At 41.0% G+C, this 27198-nt stretch overlaps 2 protein-coding genes across 8 annotated transcripts in view; one reads left to right on the forward strand and one right to left on the reverse strand.

Annotated features, from left to right (window-relative positions):
- The window catches only part of JAKMIP2 (janus kinase and microtubule interacting protein 2), a 188108-nt gene that overhangs the window by 96670 nt on the left and 64240 nt on the right, over positions 1 to 27198 (forward strand). For 5 of the 7 annotated variants that reach the window (XM_023226954.1, XM_023226958.1, XM_023226956.1 and 2 more), the window contains 2 exons: positions 5977 to 6253; positions 17657 to 18154. In XM_023226954.1, coding sequence (XP_023082722.1) covers positions 6125 to 6253; positions 17657 to 18154 — 627 coding nt within the window. In that variant the 5' untranslated portion in view covers positions 5977 to 6124. The other 2 variants (XM_023226959.2, XM_023226960.1) reach the window with 2 other exon arrangements.
- LOC116418773 overlaps positions 17093 to 27198 on the reverse strand; it is a 103481-nt gene continuing 93375 nt past the window's right edge. The window contains exon 4 of the mRNA XM_031935490.1: positions 17093 to 18666. Within this exon, the coding sequence (XP_031791350.1) occupies positions 18625 to 18666 (42 nt within the window). The 3' untranslated portion in view covers positions 17093 to 18624. The remainder of the gene's footprint in view (positions 18667 to 27198) is intronic.

Consider the following 27198-nt stretch of genomic DNA (forward strand, 5'->3'; position numbering starts at 1 on the left):
TTAGGAGGAGTACATCTGGATGGAGATCTGTTGTATAACATGGTGAGTATAGTTAATAACAATGTGTTGTATACTTAAAAGTTGCTAGGAAAGTAGATTTTAAGGGTTCTCACCACAAAAAAAAAAATAAGTATGTGAGTTAATGCATACGATAATTTGCTTGATTTAGACATTCCACAATTATACATATTTCAAAACATCATGTTGTACACCATAAATACATACTCTTGTCAATTAAAAAAGAAGAATGCTGAATGGGAATTTTTAGACCTGAAAACTTGTTTATCAAGATTGGATCTGGAAGCTGCCTAAACACTAAAAGATGTGAAAGGACTTTGTTGGGAGTAGATGATTCAAGATGATTTCAGATGGGGCATCCCACTCCTGGTCTCCAGAAGTAGTCTGCCAGGAGAAACCTTGGTGAGGAGGGACAGAGGCTGCATTTTCCTCTGCTGATGTCACTCCTTTTCTCTCAGTGGGTTCTCTCCCTCAAGAGTTTTGTGCCAGTTCCTAAATAAAGGGCTCTTTTAATATATAAGGTCTCCGTAAGTGCAGAACTTGAGTTATCAATAATTTTACACATCCCCTGTCATTCTTATTCAATTTAAGCACCTTGAAGACAGAGCTTACAGGGTATTTTATTTCCTCTACTGTGGCTAACAGTAGAGCTAGAAAGCACTCAATAAGTGGTCAGTTCTTGTGTCGTGAGCTGTGCAAGAGCATCACTTACATCCCTTCATTTAATTGCCAAGCAATCCAATGTCATAGATACTACATATCCCCATCCCTCCAAACCCCATTTGAAAGATGAGGAATACTGAGGCCTAGAGAATTAAGTGATTTGAGATCACATAGCTACTAAAGGCAGAGGTGGGATTTAAACAGGTTTGTCGGACTCCGTAGCCCATACTTTTAATCAAAAATTCTCAAAGATGCCTGTGTATCAGAATCATGTGTCAATTGCTACATCAGAACCTCCCCTAGAAGTGGAGCTTCTTATCACTAGAGCTCCCAAATAGATTTTGATGTAATCAGACCAAAGATTCAGGAAGCCCTCCTCTAAAATACTACACTATATTACCTTCTCAATAAATGTCTGTTAAATGAATGAATGATGGCTGTAATTCTTTCACTAATAATCCATTCCTCCATAAAGGTGTGCTCTTAAGCAATGATCTTCAAAAAGCAAGACTTTCTAAGAGGCTGTCTCTAACTTCTCTAATATCTTTATCAGAGATAGAAACCATTACAGAGAAAGTCAGCCTCAGGCTCTGTAGGAGGTGCCTGATTAGGAATAGTGGAAGGCTTGAAGAGTAAGCTAAAATTCAAATATTTGATGCCTCACAGTGTTGCCTGGGGATACTGCTGCCTGACCATGCAGCTAGGAGCTAGAAACGTAAGGCTCGCTTAAAGTTCCCTCAAGTTTTTTATGTTGTAAAGCTCCCACAGAGATTGACCCTTAGTGGAACAAGGCTCCTATCCTTCCTCCTGTTAATCTGCTGGGTCAGACATCATCAATGGCAAGGACCTTGGGGTGTCCAGAAACGTTCCACCTGTGTGCAGTGATACCTTCAGGCAGTCTCTTTTTTGCACTCCTTCAAGAGTGATGTCCCTTGTCATGGCTGGCAGCTTCTGTAGAAGCCTGGCCTTAAGCCACTTACACAAAGGCAGCAAGAGTATCCATCAGGCAATGAATGAATACATAAGATGCAGTTGATCCCTACAATAGAATATTATTCAGCAATAGAAATGAAGTATCAATCCACGCTACAACATGGATGAACCTGGAAAACATTATGCTAAAGTGGAAGAAGCCAGTCACACACACACACACAAAAACATGTCATATGATTCCACTTATACAAAATGTCCAGAACAGACAAATCCATAGAGACAAAACGAAATAGAGACAAAACACTAAATGGACTTAGTGGTTGCCTAGGGCTGAGAGAGCTGGGTGGAATGACAGCTAATAGGTATAGAGTTTCTTTTGGGGGTGATGAAAATGCTCTAAAATTGATTGTGATGCTGTTTATGCAACCTTGTGAATATACTAAAAACCACTGAATTGTACATCTTAAAAGTGTGAATGTTACAGTATGTGACTTATATCTCAAAGAAGTTGTGAAAAGAAAAAGAAAAAAAAAAGCAGCACAAGGAGACAAAAGAGATGCAGTAGAATTAGAGTATGAGAACCGCGAGATTGCCAGGCACCCATTACAACTGGAGAAGGGTTTGGAAAGTTCTCCTCCACCAGAGGGGTGTACAGGACAGTGGCTATGAAGTTGCTCACCTTAAGGCACCCACAGGCTGATGCTATCAGTAACTTCCTGTGATGCTTTTTTCTTTTCTGAATGTGCATCTATTTTTTTTCACCTTTTCCTTTTCCTCACCCTTTGTGGAACTAAGTTCATAATACTTCCCAGGCTAAAACTATATAAAGTCTGGCACATAATAATACATTTTTAAGTAGAATTATAAATTAAGATGTAAAATGTATCTATTATGTCTGTCCCTTTGCACATTTTTCCTACAAGCAATTCTGTAGAACTCACAGTCATTATTTACAATGGGAGAGAAGAATGTGCAAACCAGTAGTAATGTTTAAAAATTGGGCGTGATTCCATCAATGACTCCATGTGTCAAAGTTTCCACTTTCTTTTTACCTGTTGAGGGTTGTATTACCTCTCACATGGACCATTAAAGCAGCCTAACTGACTTTCTTCCACCATCTTCCGTAATACTCACAGTTACCTTCCTAAAATGCAAATACAAGGCAGTGCAGTCTGGAGAATAAGAGTTTGGTTCCCAGTCTCAGATTGCTTAGATTTGAATCTGAGCATCACCACCAATCAACTTGGTCAATTTAGGCAAGTTACCTAATCTTTCAGTTCAGTTCATCATTTTTCCCTAAATTTTGTGAGAATTAAGTAAGAACAGTATGTTAAGCCCTTAGTCCAATGATGGACTCATTGTGAGCAGTCAGTCACTAGAAGCTCTTATTATTATTACATGTATGTTCAAATGCTGCCATGTTTCCTCAGGCCTGTAAAATCCACTCCAAACTCCCTAGCCTATCTTGCAGCAACCTTTGAAATCTCACCTCAGTCTCTCTTCTTCCATTTCACAACCTTTTCTGAATATACCAGGCAAATTTGTGGCTTCAGGTTTTTGCTCAAGTTCTTTCCTCTACCATTTCATGTCTGCATTTGGAAAAGCCTGTTCTTCATTCAAGAAGACAATAATGAAGGGACTATAACGCTATTCCCAAGCTCCTTTTTTTCTCTGTATTCCAGCAGCACTTTAGAGGTTTGAGGGAAATTGGCCAAAGAGGGTCATATTTTATAGACAAAGCAAGCAGAACTTCTTAGTGAACTGAATAAAAGACACAAGGAATAAAATAGAAGAAAATATAATTTCTAAGTTTGTATCTGGTACAACTGGACATGTGATTTTGCCATTTAATGATCTAGGAAAAACCTGGGGAGAATAAGGTTTGGGGGGACTAATGTAATAAAGACATCTGTATTAGTTATGCTAGGTTTGAGATGCCAATCAGATATTCAAGTGGGATTGATAAGTAAAGTGTTGTATGTATATACAAGTCTGGTGTTTGCATAATGGTCAGGGCTATGGATATAGAACTGTGGGTCATAGCTATATAGGAGGCCAATGGAAGTCATCTGGAAAAGCCCAGAAAAACAACAACATTTAGAAATCAAATACATATAGAGAGAAACCTGTTATATGTATATGTATACACACACACACACACACACACACATATATGTGAATTTACTCACTCACTACCTACTTGAGCGTAAGTACTATCTTATTTATCCTTATGCCTATTGGTGCTTGTCACACAAGTGTTCAGTATATGCTTGCTGAATTCATTCCAAGACTAAAAGCAAAAAAAAAAAAAAAAAAAAAGATGGCCTGTCAGAGACCTCGCAGCCCTGCACTTTCATAATTTGGCCAGATTTGCAAAGGAAGCATGAAGGACAACTCCAGCATCTAGCACAGGATGGAATGTGATGGACAGTTCCATGACTGCTGCAGACAGTCTCATCCTTTCTATCTCCTAACCTCTCCCTGTCCCCTTCCCCGAGGGACGGAATTCAAAGAGCACAGCTTCAGTGCTCATGAGCAGATGGCACAAAGCCCAGGGTCCCAGCATGCTTGTCAGTGCTAGATACAAGGGTCTTAAGGGAGCAGCAGCTGCTGGAGCATATGGGTGGTCAGCAGGCGTTCCCCTCAGCTCTGGACTGAAGCTCCTCAACACACACAGTGCCCAATTATCTGAAAGGTTGCACAGGAAGCTTTCTCTAGGATCTTGTCATGTTTTTCCCATTGACTTTAATGATTTAGTATTCCTATTTTTCTGGGCCCCTTATTCCTATGAAGTATTCAAGAATTTGTTAATCAAGAAACATCCACCTACCCCTACCCCTTTTCTCTCCTCTTGCCACAATTCTGATTAGGCTTTCATCATTCTTTACCTGGACAAATTCAGTTGCCTTCTATCTGGTCTTCTTGCATTCATTCTCTCTCCATTCTGCCACCAGAATAACCACACCAAAGTACTGCTGTGTTAGGGCGCACACCTGCCAAGAACTTCAACAGCTTCTCCATTGCTTAGTGAAAAAAAAAGTTTCCAACATTCTAAGCTTGGAATTCTAGGCCTCCCCGCCATCTATCCTTTCTGGGAAACCTTTCCAATATTAGTGCCCATCAACCACATTTGGGGGTGTAATTAATCAGGCCCTATTTCTTCCCACAAATAGTCACTGTGATTTCTCTCTGTTTTGTCTCAGCACCTGCTTTTTTCTTTGCCCAGGATGCTTCACCTGTTTCTCCGTCTGTTATCATCTTACCCAGTCCTCAAGTTCCAAGCAATTGGTGTCTTCTTCAGTGAGCCTTTCTTATTCAACCCAGATGGAAAGAGAGGTCACTATACTTCTGGAACAATTCATGCCTATTTTTAAAAAAAAATTTTGTCAGATTATGGATAGTGATGTAAATAGATAGATAGGTGATTGACTGATAGATAGACAGATAAATAGATAAATTTTTTCCCATTGGAACTCTGACTTATTTTTCTATTTCAACATTCCATACCTAGCAGAGCATATGGAAGGAGCTCTATGAATGAGTGAACTGATTGAATGAATGAATGAATATATGAGTGACTCAGTTAATCCAGTGATTCATTTCTAGTTATTCTTCACTTCTCACAGTTTAGCTATTACATGTAATCCTGTCTCTATATATTGGGTTTTCTTAAAGTTGGGTCTCTCTGCCTTTTCTGGTCAACACATAGATGACTTCCTTTAATGACCATGTTCCTTATGGTTGGAGTATCAGTGAATGACATGGAGGAGATAAGGATAGAAGAGGGAGCAGTTTCAGGTAAAAAGAACGCTCCAAGACATGAAAGAGATATGCTTACAGGTGAAGGATTTTAAGCAAGATATTGACATAATTAGATTAGCTATTTGAAAAAAATCACTCTAGGCCGGGCGCGGTGGCTCAAGCCTGTAATCCCAGCACTTTGGGAGGCCGAGACGGGCGGATCATGAGGTCAAGAGATCAAGACCATCCTGGCTAACACGGTGAAACCCCATCTCTACTAAAAAATACAAAAAACTAGCCAGGCGAGGTGGCAGGCGCCTGTAGTCCCAGCTACTCAGGAGGCTGAGGCAGGAGAATGGCATAAACCCGGGAGGCGGAGCTTGCAGTGAGCTGAGATCCGGCCACTGCACTCTAGCCTGGGCGACAGAGCGAGACTCTGTCTCAAAAAAAAAAAAAAAAAAAAAAATCACTCTAAATTCATGTACAAGTGGACAGGAGATACTGAGGATAGGAGAGCCTCAGGAGGAGGCTCTTACAGGTAACTCAGGCTGAGAGTAGACTGACTGGCACTTAGACCAGGTCTTTGCCAAAACAATAACTACTATCTCTGCCTCTTCTCAGGGCTTCCAGGGCAGCGGTTGAGGAGACCTTACCAAGGAGCACCACACAGTAGATGCTGAGACATCGTACTCCAGGATAAGAAACAGTAACATGGCAGCACCTGCTTGAAAGAAATTAAAAACCAACAGACTCCATTTAGAAAGGAACAATGTCCAAAAAAGGGCGAAATAAGGGCGAGAAGCCCGAGGCACTCATTGTTGCCCTTCAAGCTGCCAATGAAGACCTCAGGACCAAGCTCACAGACATTCAGATAGAGCTGCATCAAGAGAAGTCCAAGGTGAGCGAGGGCTACCTGAGGCCATGGCCTTAAGAGCAGCTCTGACTGTCCACATGCAGTGAGCACAGCTCTGCCTGCTGGCCCACCCCAGTGGACTCCTGCCCTTTGCCAGAGAGGGCAACATCCCTGTACACATGGAGAGCTTATTGCATGTGGCAGGAGGGAACTGAGCACAGGACACACAGAAAGTGAGAATAGCATGCTCACTTGACAGATCTCAGCCTCCTCTGGAAGCCTGGTTCAGGAAGCCAGATATGAAAATTCAGACAGTGTCCCCCTACCACCGCCAAGCACTTAATAGTTGCATGACCTTGGGCAAGTTCCACTCTTGCCCTCCAAAGGTTATACCTCCCAGAGCATTCAAAGCAGTCCTTCTGAAATGTACCACATCATGTTACCCCACTGCCCAGTACCTTCCACTGGCTTCCTATCTCTCTTAGAGTCAAAGACCTTTCTCTACCACTACAGGATATTAGCTCCGGTCCCCTCTTTGACTCATCTCCCACTTCTCTCTCTCTTGATCACTCTGTTTCCTATTTTTGCTGGATCAAGAGAGAGACCCCAATCACATTTAGGGCCTTTGCACTTGTTCTTCCTGGACAGCCCCATGCTCCTTCACTCACCTCCTTCAGATGTCTGCTCAACCATCAAGTGTCTGACCACAGTCTCTAAAACAGAACACTTCCCCATCCTCAGGTACTCCCCATAGCCTATTCTTGGCTTATTTCATAGCAATTTATACATTTGCTTTTTACTGGCTTTGTGCAGTCACTCCTCAATCTCTACAAAAGCAGGAATTCAGTTTACTTAGTGTCCCTAGAGCCTAAATAATCACAAGAACTTAAAATCTCAGTATGTATTTGTTGAATGAATAGAGGAATAATTTAAAGATGATGCATTCCTTATACCTCAGTTTCTTCATCACATTACAGCTATATTGAGGTATGAATTAGACAAGTATATAATGTGTTTATGAGGATTTAACAAAAAAATTTATGTCAAGTGCTCAGAGAGCTGCCTGACATATAATAAACTTGCAAAACATTACAGCATTGGTGTTCTTTTTACTATTCTCTAGATTTAAGTCAGTTGTTAACTAGACTTAGAAGTCTCTTTACTTCTCTCAATCCCATTGCCTAAATGGACAAGCAAACACACATCTCACCAAGGTGGTGTGAATATCAACTAGGGTCATGTCTAGGAAAGCATTTTGAGATCTCCAGCATTCATAAGATGTTTTTGCTCCCTGCAAACCAGAGACCACAATGGCTGCATAAAGTTGCCTTATTTAGATAATTATACAGTAAGAAAACATTCTTGATCAACAAGCAGTAGTCACAAGCCAACAAATATATTTATTCAATTTTTATCTACCTCTTCTTCCTTGACATCATTATTAAATTTTAATTTGTTATTTCTCCCCAAATCTATTTCTCCTCATTTTAACAATAATAAGTGGCCTTTGGATCTGCCAAAGCCTCTTGTCCGCTGCCTAAGCTAAGCCTTGACCTTAGATAAAGAGACGGTAATGTAAAATTTGTGAAGGAAATTTTTTAGTTTCCGTGAAGCCAAAGGGAACATGATGTCGTTTTAGAACAGCATTTGTTTGAGAGTCAGAAGATGTGGGGCATTATTTGTCTTTCTCTCTCCTTGGAGATGAATTTAAATGTCTCAGTGTCTCTATCTGTAATTCAGATGACTGAATCTGCTTCTCCATATCTGGGTTTGTCAAGCATCACTGTGCAATGGTATAACCTGGGGGACCTGATTAAATATTAAGATTCCTGAGCCCACAATCCAAGAATTCTGATAAAGTAGTCAGGTGAAAACCAGGACTTGTATTCGGTAAAGCAGCCCAGGCAATTCCGATGCACTACAGATGCAGATGACTTCCAGGCTTCACGTTGATAAACACTCCACTGTAAGATTCCATCCAGGTCTGACAATCTATAAACATTTCATTGGCCTTAACTCTCCCTGCAGCAACATCACACTTCAAGGGAGGCGGACTCCTTTCTTTAATTGTAGTTACGACAGGATGACAATCTACATTCCTAGGAAGAAGCTTGTCAATCTCGTGACCGGGAACCCTAAACTGCTGCTGCTTTCCAGAGAACAAACTGATGAGATTCCCAGAAACAGAGACTCTGAGGACTTCAACACTGCCAATACTCCACATATTCAAGCCTTTTAAAATGGGTAACTCTCAAGTTTGAACCAGGCTGCCTGTTTATCTTGGGCCTGGCACTGTTGTCTAAGCCCTCAGGCCAAGCATAATCTCCCCTTCCTCTGACGATTGACTGGCAGCCAGCCTCTTAAATGAGCACACACAGCCTTGTCCTTTTCTCTGCTGGCTGCCCCTGGCTGGCTACACCTCCTTGGCAGTTAATTACGGTCCCAGCCCAGTAGCTAAAGCAAAGGCTCATTGCCTGTCAGCATCCTTCCCCAGAGAGCAAAGGGAATGTAGAGGGCAAACAAGTCATAAAGCACTTTTATTATAAATAAATGTGATTGTGTTTTCAAAGGACCAGGTTTTAAGAGAGAGAATATGAACAATGCCTAGATGTGAATTTATACTCTCAGGTTGGCTCTGAGGCTCTGATGACAAAATCACAGTTCAGCTACTAGGGAATGGATAAGCTAAAAAGTGGAAACCTTTGGGGCAATGGGGCAGTATTCATTTATCCAGCAAGACAAATAATCCCACTGATATTTACAGAACAGCCATTGTGCATAGAGCCGAATCTTAAGACCTTTGGGCTGATAATATAAATAGCTACAACTTACTGAATGTTTACTATCTGTCATGGGCTGATAAGCGCATTTCATCCTGCCAGAGTCCCAGCTGCTTCACTAGCACCTGACTGGCCTGGAGAAGGTTATAAAACCCCTCTGTGTTCTTCATTTGTCAAATGGGACAATAATAGTATCTACCTTACAAGGGTGTATGTGTGAGTGTTAATTTTTGAGCAATTAGTTTGTGTCAAGCGTGTTAAGTACTTTCATGCCATTATCTCATTTCATCCTCATTTCCACCTGCTGAGGTGGGCATTGTTATCCCTACTTTACAGATGAGGAAACTTCCTGGCCTATAGGAGGTGCTCAAAATTACTTGTTGAATGAATTTACATGATTTTTTTGTTGTTGTTGTTGTTGAGGCGGAGTCTCGCTCTGTCGCCCAGGCTGGAGTGCGGTGGCGCCATCTCGGCTCACTGCAAGCTCCGCCTCCCGGGTTCCCGCCATTCTCCTGCTTCAGCCTCCCGAGTAGCTGGGACTATAGGCGCCCGCCACCTCGCCCGGCTAGTTTTTTGTATTTTTTTTTAGTAGAGACGGGGTTTCACCGTGTTAGCCAGGATGGTCTCCATCTTCTGACCTCGTGATCCGCCCGTGTCGGCCTCCCAAAGTGCGCATGATTTTTTTTTTAACAGCTTTCCCCCAAACCCTGTGGCATAAGTACTGTTACAGTACTCACTTAGGTGAGAACTCCAGACTTCAGTAGAGAAAGGATTTCCACCCATGTCTGTCTGCTTCTTGGAGCAGCACCCTGAGCCACTAAGTTGCGGTATTTGCCCTGTTTGTCTCTTCTATGGACACCGTGAGTGCGTGATCCAATGGTTAGTGTGTATGAACATGCCAGGGGCTGCCCCAGGACTCTGTAACTCTCCCTCAGAGATAAACTATGGTTGTGTGAACAGCATAGGCACAGTGACAGAGGGAATGAATGGACAGGAGCAGGGAATAGGGTTCTCAGGGCAGAGGCAGCAGGGCAACAGGTCTGGGCTGCAAGGTTGAGAAGAATCAGCTCCAGACAGGAGCTGTCCCATTGGCACAGCCCTTCAGACTGCAAAGCATTTTCACGCCAAGCCTCACAACCATCAGAGCAAGCCTGCGATAAAGACAGGGTGCAATTACTATTCTGCCTTCACTGAGGAAGACAATGAGGTTCAAACTGTTTAACTCATTGAAGAAAATGAGGTTCAAACTGTTTAACTCATTTGCTCCCAGAGACACAGCTAGTGGAGGAGCGGCGATGGCAATTCCTGTCTTCTGTAAGATGATGGTGGTCAAGGTAATGCTTACTCTCTGATTCCACTGCCCTCTATTGCCTCTAGGGCATTCTCGGAAAATCAGCCAACACTCTGTACCCTCGAGTGACTGTCCCCACAGCCTCCAGATACAGGTACCAAATTTGGGATGGGGCATATTGTCCTGTCTACTCGTTTAGTTCTGTTTTCAGGGAGCAAAAGTAGCTCAAAACAAGAAATTTTAAAGATAGAATCCTTTGCACTGGATTGTATAAGGGTTGTATAGGATTTCCCTTGTAAGCAACCTTCCTAGAGCGACTCCTTCACATCTCCTCTCTGAGAGTTACTTTGTGCCCCTGAAAATCCCTGCCAGTTTACAGTGTTCCTCCAGAAACATCCAATGCAGATAATCCAGGCCAAAGTTTATGTTAGCTTAGCTTGCCTTGATAACCTCTCAACCTTTTCCTTACCTTTGACTGAGCTGTCCAATTTTTAATCCTAGATTTCTAAGATCACTTTTAAAGCTCACATCATCACTATCTTTCTCTTGGCAGAATTTACATTGGCATTTTGCAAAGGCTAGACCAGAAGTAGGACAGAATAGAAAAATACAACATGAGATCTATGTAAGATAGTCGTACATTCTTTTTTCTCTGTCATAGTGTAACCTTTCCTTGGTAGGATTAAACTTTACTGATGACCTTTTTTTTCCCATAGAACCTCTAGGATAGAAGGGATTGGAAGCCTATCATTCAGAGCCCTACCGAGCGCTCTCCCCTTCACCCTACCCCACCCTGCACCATTCTTTGTCACTCTTTAGGCCCACATGCACCCCAAGTGTCTTCCACGTCAAGATTAGATGCTGCCAATGCCAGAGAACACAATACATACTGAAGAAACTCAGCTTTATCTTTGAACATCTCTTTCTGTTGGAAAAACAGTTACCATCTTAATAATGTAATATAGTAATATTAGTCTTATCAAGATGATATGGGGACTTTTATATTTATGTTGCTGGTATTACTATAATAGTGTGTAATATTACTATATACACAATATTTATTAAAATTAATATTATAACATCCACCATGTATTAATAGTTTTTTTTTTTTTTTTTTTATTATACTTTAAGTTCTAGGGTACATGCGCATAACGTGCAGGTTACATATGTATACATGTGCCATGTTGGTGTGCTGCACCCATCAACTCGTCAGCACCCATCAATTCATCATTTATATCAGGTATAACTCCCCAATGCAATCCCTCCCCTCTCCCCCCTCCCCATGATAGGCCCCAGTGTGTGATGTTCCCCTTCCCGAGTCCAAGTGATCTCATTGTTCAGTTCCCACCTATGAGTGAGAACATGCGGTGTTTGGTTTTCTCTTCTTGTGATAGTTTGCTAAGAATGATGGTTTCCAGCTGCATCCATGTCCCTACAAAGGACGCAAACTCATCCTTTTTTATGGCTGCATAGTATTCCATGGTGTATATGTGCCACATTTTCTTAATCCAGTCTGTCACTGATGGACATTTGGGTTGATTCCAAGTCTTTGCTATTGTGAATAGTGCCGCAATAAACATACGTGTGCATGTGTCTTTGTAGTAGCATAATTTATAATCCTTTGGGTATATACCCAGTAGTGGGATGGCTGGGTCATATGGTACATCTAGTTCTAGATCCTTGAGGAATCGCCATACTGTTTTCCATAATGGTTGAACTAGTTTACAATCCCTCAAAAGAAGACATTCATACAGCCAACAGACACATGAAAAAATGCTCATCATCACTGGCCATCAGAGAAATGCAAATCAAAACCACAATGAGATACCATCTCACACCAGTTAGAATGGCAATCATTAAAAAATCAGGAAACAATAGGTGTTGGAGAGGATGTGGAGAAATAGGAACACTTTTACACTGTTGGTGGGATTGTATTAATAGTTATTAATCTCTTATGTGTCCCAGCTTTTCCACAGGGCTTTTGATCCATTGCCTATGTCAGTCATCACAATAGCCATATGAGAATGATATCGACAACCCCAGTTTACAGATGAGAAAATTGAGGCTGACAGAGGTGAAGCAAGGTTTCAGGTACAGACACAAGGTGTCCAAGGTTTCAGAGCAAACAAGGAGGTGTAGGATCTGACCTGGAGCCGGCTCCTGACCCCGCAATGTACTTTAGTGATTCTTCTTTACATTGTTCTTATGTAAAGACTGTTTCTCACTTTTCTCATCATAAATTGTGATGAAACAAAGACTTCCTACATCACAGAGCTGCCCAGGAGGTTAAATACACTGATGTGTGTAAAGCCTATTTAGAAAGGTGCCTAACTCATATTAAACCCTCAATAAATGCTAGCTATTATATGGTTGAGCTGAAATTTTTCTCCATAAAACATATCCATGTATCAAAATTGATTTCTTTCTTCTACTAAATAATTTTCTTCATTTCAAAGTATTATCATCTTTATAATTTCATTGTTACTCAGGAATGGTTCATCATTTTGTATATTCATTTTAAGATTTATATTATGATATTTAAATCTATATCCTTAGTGGTACCATCTGCACTGCAAATAATTTTCAGAAAATTTTTATTGGCTTTCTTACCCCAAAATTTCAATCACATTGTTTGACTTTTCTTCAGAATGAAACACTTCTTCCAGACTTAAAAAGAAGCCATACCTAGAAATCCTGCAAAAAAAAGTGTCCGTTTTCATGACAACCAAAATAAGTAAACATAAAAAAAGTCAAATGTTACTCAATTCATTTGAATTTTCTTTAGTTTTCATGGATTATTTTAAGGAATAGACAGTATTTGTTTCTGTTTTTGTCTTCAGTCTGGAATATATGTTTCATATGCCTGTATTTTTACTTTTTTAAAAACAATTTTCTTCATCTCCCCTTCAGTCCTCATGCAAAAGCTTTGAGTTAATAATTTGGGGTAAATGACAGAATTACAGGAAGATACAATATGATGTCTCCAGAAAATTTGACATAAATAATTTTAGATCAAGGAGTATCTCCTACTATATCCAGTAATAATATTACCTTACACTTCATAGTACTTTACAGTTCAAGGTACTTTTCCATACACGATCTAGTTTAACCCTAAAAGTAACCCGGTTACAAACATTTTTAAGTGTAATCAAAAATCCTCAGAAGGATAAAGCAACTTTCTTAGTGATAGCAAATGGTGAAACAGGAATACAAACCCAGGATTTCTTACCCTTTGTCCATTTTTACTACAGTTTTTCACTGTTCTCAGAAGAATGGCCAAAAGTTTCCCTTGTTAACCACCAGCTGTTGCAGTCATGATATGGTTCCAGATGCCTAGTGTAAAAGCATCCTGCAGAAATTGAAGATGACTAAATTCCTATCACTTGAGCTAAAGCAACTTTCCCAAGGTCTTCTATGGAAGGCAAATTATCATGGTTTCTAAATCAGTAGAAAATAAGGCTTTTCCTTTCAAAAAATGCATTATCTAGAATAAGAATCAGCAAATTCTGTGACGGGTAAGATAGTGAATATTTTAGGCGTTGTGGGCTAGACAGTCTGTGAAACTACTCAACTCTATTGTAGCATGAAAGCAGCCTTAAGCAATATGTAAATGAATGGCATGGCTGTGTCCCAATAAACTTTATTTATAAAAACAGGAGCAGGATGGATTTGACTCTTAGGTGGTAGTTTGCCCACCCCAATCTAGAAGATGCCCACTTCCACTCTAGAAAGATGCAGAGTAAGACCTAGATTGTCCTTATTGAAGCACCAAGAGAAGCACCTAGCAGAGAGAAGTGAATATTCTTATATGTTAGGGTTTTGTTTTGTTGTCATTTTATACTGGGAAGGGGTTGAGGAGGGGCTGATCTGGTAACCCTGCAAGTCTGTATTCTCTAAACTGTATGACAGAAAATATTATTCTTGCCTCTGGCTAGGGGCCTAGCCAGAGAGATATAATGGCATACATCCTTTAATTCCACACATGCCACCTGGTTTCTTATATTTTGTTCTGGGAGCCACTGGGTACACAAAGATGAGGATGGCTCACTGGCAACCTTCTAAAAGTTAACAGTCTCGGGTAGGGGTAGAAGAGGAGGTGATGAGGACAGACAAGTGGGCAAAAAAAAATGCAAAGGAAACTGAAAACCACTAGTAAGGAGGTGTTTCAAAAATATACGGAGAAGACAAAGGTAGGAGAAATGAGCTTTATCCTGGGTGAGTAGGGTGGCATGACAGGAGAGGATGACATCTAGCCAGGCCATGAGAAATGTGAGGATCCCAAAAGGAGCTGATGGAAGCATAAGTCAGGAAGAAGAAACTGTCAGCATATGAGAACGAGAGACAAGGCATATGCAGAAAATAGTAAAACCCCTCTCCTACCTAGAGCACGGGACAGGTGAGGAGACAGAGAGGGAGAAGTAGGAGCTGGAAATCCAACCAAACCTTCCTTGGAGCCTGAAAGGTGAAGCTGAGCTGTTAGATTTTATTCCACAACATAAAAGAGCCTGGGTGGTTTTGAGCAGACACATAAGTAAGACAAGAACTGAGCTTTACTAAGAGAATATCACCAGTAGCGTGGGGAAAGCTAGATTCACCAAATGAATGTCTAAGAACTCCAGAGCAACACTGTCCAAGAAAAATATAACATGAACCACAAATGCAAGCCATATCTGTGATTTTAAAATTTCTTGTTAGCTGCAATTTTAAACAGTAAAAAGAAACAGAATCCGTTGTAATAATATCGTTTAGTATAATTTATCCAAAACATAGTTTCAATGTGTAATCAATATAAAAGTGATAAGTGAGATATTTTACATTCTTTACCTCACACTAAGTCTTCGAAATCCAGAGTATATTTTATATGGAGAGAAAATCTCAGTTCAAATTTGCAGTATGGTAACTAGTGGGCGCCACATAGGACAGCACAGGTCTAGAGCCTAAGAGAGAAGAGGCCTCCACGAAGGGACTATAGGTGTAAGCTGGAGATGAGATCAGAGGATGGTTGTTTGAGGATGTCTGGCTGCTTATTTCACCAAGTCCCCTTGTGCCCCAACCTCTTTTAGAATAACCATCATGGGAATAATTGCTGTGCCTTTAAAAATAAACTGTTCATAAAATACTATGCAAACTTAGAAAATACTGTTCTAGCTAAAGGTAGGTAAACTATTAAAGTGAGTAAAATCTCAGACACTGTATATTAGTCAGGGTTCTCTAGAGGGACAGAACTAATAGGATAGATGTATATATATAAAGGGAGGTTTATTAACGAGTATTGACTTACACGATCATAAGGTCCCACAACAGGCCATCTGCAAGCTGAGGAGCAAGGAAGCTAGTTCGAGTCCCAAAGCTGAAGAACTTGGAGTTCGATATTCAAGGGCAGGAAGCATCCAGGACAGGAGAAAGATGTAGGCTGAGAGGCTAAGCCAGTCTAGTCTTTTCACCTTCTTCTCCCTGCCTTTATTCTGGCTGCACTGGCAGCTGATTAGAATGTGCCCACCCAGACTGATGGTGGGTCTGCCTTTCCCAGTCCACTGACTTAAACATTAATCTCCTTTAGCAACATCCTCACAAACACACTCAGAAACAATACTTTTCATCTTTCAATCCAATCAAGTTGACACTCAGTATTAACCATCACAGAAACTTTATATTATAATGGTTACAATATGGAGTCTCAATCTTAAGATTTTTCAGCTGGAGAGGGTCTTAACTATTATTTTGTAAAACCCTCCAATTTTACAAATGGTGGAGACTCAATATCACTCAACTAGCTATTACTCCTGGGACTCCCCAGTTTTCTTCCCTTTCTCTTTTTTTTTTTTTTTTTTTTTAACTTTTATTTATTTATTTATTTGAGACGGAATCTCACTCTGTCTCCCAGGCTGGAGTGCAATGGTGCAACCTTGGCTCACTGTAACCTCCGCCTCCTGGGTTCAAGTGACTCTTCTGCCTCAACCTTCCCAAGTATCTGGGACTACAGGTGCCTGCCACCATGCCCAGCCAATTTTTGTATTTTTAGTGGAGATGGAGTTTCACCATGTTGGCCAAGCTAGTCTCGAACTCCTGACCTCAGGTGATCCACTTGCTTCAGCCTCCCAAAGTGCTGGGATTACAGATGTGAGTCACTGCGCCTGGCCCCCTTTTTCTAGATTACTCTGTGTATGTGTGTGTGTGCCTGCGGGGGTTGTGTGTATGACAGAGAGAGGAGACAGAGACAGAGAGAAGCAGCAGAGATGAGGTGGGGGAGAACAGCAGAACAGGATCACGAAGAGGCTTTTTCAGGACACAAATGTCTGGGCCCCACCTGATCTACTGAATCAGAGACTCACATCCAGATTAGATCAATAGGCAGTGCCATTGCTAATCTACAAGGAGGCCTATATTATCACCGGAAATTTAGCAAACCATGGAATAGTTTTAAACCAGAATTCCTGAGAGGTAAAAAGCTCATTTGAAATATTTTACCAAACTACTTGGAGTGTTGGCTTGCGGGGGCAGGAAGGGAGGAGTGAGAGTGAAAAGGGGCTCAAAGAGACATTCATGGCGCATTCAGAAATAACAATGGTCACTAAAGTCCTTCATCAGAGAAAGGACCCAATGATCTGCAGTTTTGTTGGTGGTGGTGGTGTTTGTGTGTGTGTGTGTGTGTGTGTGTGTGTGTGTGTGTGTGTAAAATTTGGGGATGAAACTAACCTGCCATACTAACAAAGGTAAGGTTGAGGGTATTATCAACTGTCTTCATTTTTCACCTCCTTAGCAGCAGCAGCATCCCTTCAAAAAAAAAAGAGGGAAGGGGATGCTCAATAATATCACTTTAGGCACTAATTCATTAGGCTGATCACAATATCAAACTGTGAGCTATTCTAAGACACACATTTATTAGTTTGGATCTAGCTAGGGTTGTGTAGTCTAAAAAGTTCTCCAGGTGATCTGCATTGCAATCTTCCCCGTAAAGGGGAAAACCATGACAGCGATACTTCCTAATATTAATGTGTATACCAATCGCATGGGCATTTGTTAAAATGCGCATTCTGAGTCATAGATCTGGGGCTAAGCCAGGGATTCTGTGCTTTTAGCATGCTTCCCGGGTGATACCAAGGCTGCTTGTCTGCAGACCACACATTGCATAGTAAGGCCCCAGAACATCAAATATTCATCTGAACAAAGTAATTTAAATATCCTCAGGTAATTCCGCCTTTTACACACTGTATTCCCAGCTTCAAGGCCTGTAGTTCTTTTTTCTCAGAGGGCCTGGAATTGGAAAAGAGATGAGGAATTAAGAGATCACAGCGGCCTGAGCTGCAAATCCTGCCTAGGAGCACACCTGTCCTTTGAGACTCATTTCTCTTCATCCTTTTGCCTCTCTGTTTTTAGGTATCAAAGCTTGAAAGAGAGAAGACTCAAGAAGCCAAGAGGATTCGCGAGCTGGAGCAGCGCAAGCACACGGTGCTGGTGACAGAACTCAAAGCCAAGCTCCATGAGGAGAAGATGAAGGAGCTGCAGGCTGTGAGGGAGAACCTTATCAAGCAGCACGAGCAGGAGATGTCAAGGACGGTGAAGGTGCGTGATGGAGAGATCCAGAGGCTCAAGTCTGCTCTCTGTGCTCTCCGTGACGGCAGCAGTGACAAAGTAAGGACAGCGCTCACCATTGAGGCCCGGGAGGAGGCCCGGAAACTGTTTGATGCAGAGCGTCTTAAGCTCTTACAGGAAATTGCGGACCTGAAAACGGCCAAGAAGCAGGTGGACGAGGCTCTGAGCAATATGATCCAAGCAGATAAAATCAAGGCTGGGGACCTTCGGAGTGAGCATCAGTCCCACCAAGAAGCCATCTCGAAGATCAAGTGGGAGTCGGAGCGGGATATTCGGAGGCTGGTTAGTACAGTAATCCCATCAGACCTATGTAGAACCCATCTCTTCCAGGTTTCAGAGTGCTGTGGGATTTGCTTCGTCGTGTGTTTTCTTGTCAGTGGATTGTAAACAGTGCCTACTTTTTGTCCAGTGCTCTATCCAAGATAGCTCAGTATGGAGGTAGGTAGATCAATAGAGAGATATGCTCCGGCCAAAATTGATATTGTAAAGTGTAAGAGATTTTGGAAATCACCTTTCTCATAAAAACTGGATTCTCCAAGGACCGTATATACAGAAAGTATCTCCAAGGACCATATATGTGGAAAGGACTCCTGTTTTCTTAGATATTTATAAAAATATTATAAATCATGGATTCTTCTAAAGTCAGCATGTTTTTGTGGGCTTTTCCTTTACAGAGTTTTATTGTTTCTTTGTTTGTTTTTATAGAGGGTAGGAGAAGTTTCTGTGACTTTCATGATGTCTGAAAACGGCAGCTACTGAGAACATCTTGAGTCTTTTTTTTCCAAAAACCATGACTGAAAAAAGATACAAAACTATAAAATCCCTCGTCATTTTAAACATAGATATTTTTCCCAAAGTATACAGGAGTCATTTAAAACAGGAGCCATTATAATTTTTAAATTGTCATCCTTAACTAGGTTGTTTGCTCTTTATAGTTTCCAAGACTTACCTCAGCCCCTGCAGAGTTGGTCTTTCCTTCTAATGTGTTTGACCAAAAACCAGATAGGCCTCTCACTATGCTTAACTATAATACAAATATAATTATCACATGAAAATTAAATGTCCTAGGTTGACCTTGTTTAATTATTTTAGACCAAAAACAATTATGCTCATCTGCATTCAGATGTTTAGCATCTGTTACATTTTACTTTAATGTTATCACATCAACTCTCGCTTGTTAGAATGTACTTTATGTTTCTCTGGAAGTAAGGTTTTTTTTTAAGGAAAAACTACACTTTTACTTTTTTGTCTTCCAGTTCTGAGCAATTACTTTCTGAGAATTCTAATTATGTTCCTTGGGTGATATCTCTAGGCTTTTAATTTTAAATTCAAAGTGGTTACCACAGAGCATTTTTAAAAGTTAATGTTTAATTTTCTTTGTACTCTAATACAGTGTAACTGTAAAATATTGCCTTTGCCACATTTTCTGAATTCTTTATGTCAACTCATTCTATGAGTTTGACTGTTTGACGATAAAGACCAAACACAGTGCAGAAATATTGGTCTCTGCCCTGCCTTTGGTTTTTGAAACCACAGTGGCTGATGAAGAAAGAATCAGGACTTTGAACTCTGGAGTTGGCAGGTAAGTATCCAATGAAAAGGCAGCTTTGCATTAAGTATTTTCATTTGTTGACGGTTTTCAATATAAAATCTATAAGTATATCCACTTGATCTGCTAACTTTTTCCACGACTGCCTTTCACTGGCATATTGCTGCAGTAGGCATGAAATCCCGCTTAATATCAACCTGAAGGGAAGAGGCCAAGATGGCCGAATAGAAACAGCTCAGGTCTGCAGCTCCCAGCGAGACCAACACAGAAGGCAGGTTATTTCTGTTTTTCCAATCGAGGTACCCAGTTCATCTCACTGGGACAGGTTTGGCAGTGGGTGTGACCCACAGAGAACGAGCAGAAGCAGGGTGGGGCGTCGCTTCATGTGGGAAGTGCATGCAGCCAGGGGACCTCCTTCCCCCAGCAAAGGGAAGCAGTGAGAGACTGTGCTACCTGCCCAAGGTACTACACTTTTCCCATGGATATTTGAAATCCATGGATCAGCACATTCCCTCATGAGCCTACACTACCAGGGCCCTGGGTTTCAAGCATAAATCTGGGCAGCTGTTTGAGCAGGCACTGAGCTGCAGGATTTTCTTTTTTTCATACTCCAACGGCGCCTGGAACTCCAATGAGTCAGGACCACCGTCCAATCTCCTGGAAAGGGGGCTGAAGCCAGGGAGCCAAGCAGTCTCACACAGCGGGTCCCAGTCCCCCTCCCATGCTCCCATGGAACCTAGCAAGCTAAGAACCACTGGCTTGAAATTCTCACTGCCAGCACAGCAGTCTAGAGTCGGCCTGGGATGATCGAGTTTGGTCGGGGGAGGAGTGACCATCATTACTGTGGCTTTAGTTGGCAGTTTTCCCCTGACAGTGCTAACGAGACTGAGAGTTTTTTTGGACTGGGTGGAATTCACCAGAGCGGCTGTGGCCAGACTGCTTCTCTAGAGTCCTCCCCAGTAGGCAAGGTCTGTCTGCAGGAAATCCAGCAGCTCCATTCAGGGGCTTACAGACAGGACCGTCATCTCCCTGGAACACAGCACTTGAGGGGAACGGCGGCTGTGGTAGCAGCTTTGGCAGATTTAATCTTTCCTGCCTGCCGGCTCTGAAGAGAGTGGCTGAGCCTGACAAGGGAGATTCTCCCAGCACAGCGCACCAGCTCTGCTAAGGGACAGACTGCCTCCTCAAGTGGGTTCCTGACCCCTGTGCCTCCTGACTGGGAGAGACCTCCCAGCAGGGGCCGACAGACACCTCATACAGAAGAGCTCTGGCTGGCATCAGGCCAGTCCCCCTCTAAGATGAAGCTTCCAGAGGAAGGAGCAGGCAGCAATCTTTGCTGTTCTGCAGTCTCTCCACTGGTGGCACCTAGGCAGTAAGGGTCTGGAGTGGACCTCCAGGAAACTCCAGCAGACCTGCAGAAGAAAGGCCTGTTTGAAGAAAAACAAATAACAACAAACAAAACTAAAAAAGCAACAACAACATCAACAAAAAGACCCTCCCACAAAAATCCTATCCAAATGTCATCGGCCTCAAAGATCAAAGGTAGAGAAATCCACAAAGATGAGGAAAAAACAGTGCAAAAACACTGAAAATTCCAAAAGCCATAATGCCTCTTCTCCTCCAAATGATCACAACAACTGTCCAGCAAAGGCACAGAACTGGATGGAGGATGAGATGGACAAGTTGACAGAAGTAAATTTCAGAAGGTCAGTAAATAACAAAACCTGTGAGCTAAAGGAGCATGTTCTAACCCAATGCAAGAAAGCTAAGAACCTTGATAAAAGGTTACAGGAACTGCTAACTAGAATAACCAGTTTAGAGAGAAACATAAATGACCTGATGGAGGTGAAGAACACAGCACAAGAACTTCGTGAAGCATACACAAGTATGGATAGCCAAATTGACCAAGCAGAAGAAAGAATGTCAGAGTTTGGAAATGATCTGCTGAAATAAGGTATGCAGACAAGATTAGAGAAAAAAAAAAAAAAAGGAATGAACAAAGCCTCCAAGAAATAATGGAACTATGTTAAAAGACTGAACCCACAATTGACTGCAGTACCTGGAAGAGATGGGGAGAATGGAACCAAGTTGGAAAACACACTTGAGGATATTATCCAGGAGAACTTCTCCAACCTAGCAAGCAGGCCAACATTCAAATTCAGGAAATACAGAGAACACCACTAAGATCCTCCATGAGAAGATCAACCCCAAGACACATAATCATTAGAGTCTCCAAGGTTAAAATGAAAGAAACAATGTTAAGGGCAGCCAAGGGGAAAGGCCAGGTCACCTACAAAGGAAGCCCGTCAGACTACCAGCAGATCTCTCAGCAGAAACCCTACAAGCCAGAAGAGAGTAGGGGCCAATAGTCAACATTCTTAAAGAAAATAATTTTCAACCCAGAATTTCATATCCAGCCAAACTAAGCTTCATAAGTGAAGGAGAAATGAAATCATTTCCAGACAAGCAAATATTTTATCACCACAGGCCAGCTTTGCAAGAGCTCCTGAAGGAGGCACTAAATATGGAAAGAAAAAAACAGTACTTGCCACTGCAAAAACACACCAAAATATAAAGACCAATGACACTATGAAGAAACTGCATCAACTAGTATGCAAAATAACCAGCTAGCATCATAATGACAGGATCAAATTCACACATAACAATATTAACCTTAAATGTAAATGGGCTAAATGCCCCAATTAAAAGACATGGGCTGGCAAATTGGATAAAAATTCAAGACCCATCAGCGTGCTGTATTCAGGAGACCCATCTCACATGCAAAGACACATGTAAGCTTAAAATAAAAGGATGGAGGAAAATTTACCAAGCAAATGGGAAGCAAAAAAAAAAACAGGGGTTACAGTCCTAGCCTCTAATAAAACAGACTTTAAACCAACAAAGATCAAAAAGACAAAGAAGGGCATTACATAATGGTAAAAGGATCAATTCAACAAGAGCTAACTAACCTAAATATATATGCACCCAATACAGGAGCACCCAGATTCATAAAACAAGTTCTTAGAGATCTACAAAGAGACTTAGACTCCTACACAATAATAGTGGGAGACTTTAACACCCCACTGTCCATATTAGACAGATCAATGAGATAGAAAAATAACAAGAGTGTTCAGGACTTTGAAATCAGCTCTGGATCTAGTGTGCCTAGTAAAACAGAACTCTCTATTCCAGGTCAACATTCAACATAGTACACATTCTTCTCATGCCGCACTTATTCTAAAGTCAACCACATAACTGGAAGTAAAACACTCCTCGGCAAATGCAAAAGAACTGAAATCACAACACACAGTCTCTCAGATCAGACACAATGCAAACAAATTAGAACTCAGGATTAAGAAACTTATTCAAATCCACACAACTGCATGGAAATCAAACAACCTGCTCCTGAATGACTACTGGGTAAATAACAAAAGTAAGGCAGAAATCAAGAAGTTCTTTGAAAACAATGAGAACAAACAGACAATGTACCATAATCTCTGGGGCACAACTAAAGCAGTGTTTAGAAGGAAATTTGTAGCACTAAATGCCCACATTAGAAAGATGGAAGGATCTAAAATCAACACCCTAACATCACAATTAAAAGAACTAGAGAAGAAAGGGCAAACAAATACAAAAGCTAGCAGAAGACAAGAAATAACTAAGATCAGAGCAGAACTGAAGGAGATAAAGACACAAAAAACACCCTTGGAAAAAATCAATGAATCCAGGAGCTGGTTTTTTGGAAAAATTAACAAAACAGACCACTAACTAGACTAATAAAGAAGAAAAGAACATGCCAAATAGACACAATAAAAAATTATAAAGGAGCTATCACCACTAACCCCATAGAAGTACAAACTACCATCAGAGAATACTATGAACGCCTCTACACAAGTAAACTAGAAAATCTAGAAGAAATGGATAAATTCCTGGACACATACACCCTCCCAAGACTAAACCAGGAAGAAGTCGAATCCCTGAATAGACCAATAACAAGCTCTGAAATAGAGGCAGTAATTAATAGCCTACCAACCAAAAAAAGCCCAGGACCAGACAGATTCATAGCCGAATTTTACCAGAGGTACAAGGAAGAGCTGGTACCATTCCTTCTGAAACTATTCCAAACAATTTAAAAGGAGGGACTCCTCCCTAACTCATTTTATGGGGCCAGCATCATCCTGATACCAAAACCTAGCAGAGACAACAAATAAAGAAAATTTCAGGCCAATATCCCTGATGAACATCGATGTGAAAATTCTCAGTAAAATACTGACAAACCAAATCCAGCAGCACATCAAAAAGCTTATCCACCATGATCAAGTCAGCTTCATCCCTGGGATGCAAGCCTGGTTCAACATATGCAAATCAATAAATGTAATCCATCCAATAAATGTAAACCACTGACTAAAATTACATGATTATCTCAATAGATGCAGAAAAGGCCTTCAATAAAATTTGACATCCCTTCATGTTAAAAATTCTCAATAAACTAAATACTGATGGAACAAACCTCAAAATAATAAGAGCTATTTATGACAAACCCATAGCCAATATCATACTGAATGGACAAAAGCTGGAAACATTCCCTTTGAAAACCAGCACAAGACAAGGATACCCTCTCTCACCACTCCTAGTCAACATAGTATTGGAAGTTCTGACCAGGGTAATCAGGCAAGAGAAAGAAATCAAGCATATTCAAATAGGAAGAGAAGAAGTCAAATTATCTCTGTTTGCAGATGACGTGATTCTATATTTAGAAATCCCCATCATCTCAGCCCAAAACTCCTTAAGCTGATAAGCAACTTCAGCAAAGTCTCAGTATACAAAAATCAGTGTGCAAAAATCACAAACATTCCTATACGCCAACAATAGACAAGCAGAGAGCCGAATCCTGAATAAACTCCCATTCACAGTTGCTACAAAGAGAATAAAATACCTAGGAATACAGCTTACAACGGACATGAAGGACCTCTTCAAGGAGAACCACAAACCATTGCTCAAGGAAATAAGAGAGGACACAAACAAGTGGAAAAACATTCCATCCTCATGGATAGGAAGAATCATCATCATGAAAATGTCCATAGTGCCCAAAGTAACGTATAGATCAACACTATTCCCATCAAACTACCATTGACACTCTTCACAGAATTAAAAAAAAAAAAAAAAAAAAAACTACTTTAAATTTGATAGGGAACCAAAAAGAGCCTGTATAGCCAAGACAATCATAAGTAAAAAGAACAGAGCTGGAGGCATCACACTACCTGACTTCAAACTCTACTACAAGGCTACAGTAACTAAAACAAGATAGTACTGGTACCAAAACAGATATATAGACCAATGGAACAGAAGAGAGGCCTCAGAAATAACACCACACATCTACAACCACCTGATCTTCGACAAACCTGACAAAAACAAGCAGTGAGGAAAGGATTCCCTACTTAATACATGGTGATGGGAAAACTGGCTAGACATATGCAGAAAACTGAAACTGGACCCCTTCATTACACCTTATACAAAAATCAACTCAAGATGGCTTAAAGACTTAAATGTAAAACCCCAAACCATACAAACCTTAAAAGTAAACCTAGGCAGTACCATTCAGGACATAGGCATGGGCAAAGACTTCATGATGAAAACACCAAAAGTAATTGCAACAATTGGCAAAATTGACAAATAGGATCTATTTAAACTAAAGAGCTTCTGCACAGCAAAAGAGACTTGCATCAGAGTGAACAGACAGCCTATAGAATGGGAGAACATTTTGCAATCTACCCTTCTGACAAAGGTCTAATATCCAGAATCTATAAGGAACTTAAACAAATTTACAAGAAAAAGCAAACAACCCCACCAAAAAGTGGGCAAAGTGTATGAACAGACACTTCTCAAAATAAGACATTTATGTAGCCAAGAAACAAACAAACGAAAAGCTCATCATCTCTGATTATTTGAGAAATGCAAATCAAAACCACAATTAGATACCATCCAACACCAGTCAGAATGGCAATTATTAAAAAGTCAAGAAACAGTAGATGCTGGTGAGGCTGTGGAGAAAGAGGAACACTTTTTGCACTGTTGATGGGAATGTAGATTGGTTCAGCCATTGTTGAGGACAGAGTGGTGATTCCTCGGGGATCTACAATCAGAAATAACTTTTGACCCAGCAATCCCATTACTGGGTATACATCCAAAGGAATATAACTCATTCTACTAAAAGACACATGTATATGTATGTTTATTGCAGCATTATTTACAATAGCAAAGACATGGAACCAACCCAAATGCCCATCAGTGATATAGACTGAATAAAGAAAATGTGGTACATATATACCATGGAATACTATGTAGCCATAAAAAAAAGAATGAGTTCATGTCCTTTGCAGGGACATGAATGAAGCTGGAAGCTAGTCAGCAAACTAACACAGGAACAGAAAACCAAATATTGCATGTTCTCGCTTGTAAGTGGGAGTTGAACAGTTGGAACACATGGACACGGGGAGGGGAACAACACACACGGGGGCCTGTCAGGTGGTGGGGGGAAGGGGAGGGCGAGCATTAGGACAAATACCTAATGTATGCAGGGCTTAAAACCTAGAGGACCGGTTGATAGGTACAGCAAGGCACGATGGCACATATATACCTATGTAACAAACCTGTACATTCTGTACATGTATCCCAGAACTTAAAGTAAAATTAAAATTAAAAAAAGTAAAATTTGAGCCACCTGATGAGTAGTTCACAAACTGCATGAACACAGAATAACATAGGAAACTTTTTCGATAACACAGATATACTCATCTTCATTTTTTCCTTCTTTTTGCTCTGTGGGTACCTCTACCCCAAGCTCCATTTTTGGAACTGGAAGGGAGAGAAATGGCAGTTGTCCTGTCTAGAATTATTTCCACAGAGAATTCTGGTGTATTCCCTTTCCCATGTAAGTTGGGCTTTGGTTGATTTTCAGTATTTTGAGATCAGAGTCCATGCTCATAACCACTATGCAATAACGCTTTCTCAATACTAATTAATATATATCCCACAGGAAACCATTTTGGGAAATGCTTAAAGTATATGAATAATCTTAAAGCCAGTACAGCATAGTACCTAACAGAATGGGCTCTATGGTTAGATGATTCCATTAAAAGTAAGGCTTCACAACTTACTAGCCATATGACTATGACCAAGTTTTTAAGCTTTCAGGTCCTCACTCATCACCTGTAAAATGATGACGACTGAACCTACTGAATAGGATTGTTATAAAATAAGGTATATTAAGCTCTGAGTATAGTACCCTGAATACAGTGAAAGATCAATAAATTTCAGCTATGATGATGGTGATGATGAGGCTGAATGTGGGCAGTAATGGAATGATTTCTCAACAAGTTTAGCAAGGTGAGTACATAAAAATCAACTAGAGCTATGTTAACTCATAAAAAGTAACTAGAGCTATGTTAACCTGCAAATAAAAGTAATGCTCCAGATGACAAGTCTGACAAATGAACACGCTTCTCAGTTAAGAAAAACACTGGTCTCGGCTGGGCGCGGTGGCTCAAGCCTGTAATCCCAGCACTTTGGGAGGCCGAGACGGGTGGATCACGAGGTCAGGAGATGGAAACCATCCTGGTCTACACGGTGAAACCCTGTCTCTACTAAAAAATACAAAAAACTAGCAGGGCGAGATGGCGGGCGCCTGTAGTCCCAGCTACTCGGGAGGCTGAGGCAAGAGAATGGCGGGAACCCGGGAGGTGGAGCTTGCAGTGAGCCGAGATCGCGCCACTGCACT

Source organism: Piliocolobus tephrosceles, chromosome 4 (assembly GCF_002776525.5).
Source record: "Piliocolobus tephrosceles isolate RC106 chromosome 4, ASM277652v3, whole genome shotgun sequence".
Classification (NCBI taxonomy): Eukaryota; Metazoa; Chordata; class Mammalia; order Primates; family Cercopithecidae; genus Piliocolobus; species Piliocolobus tephrosceles.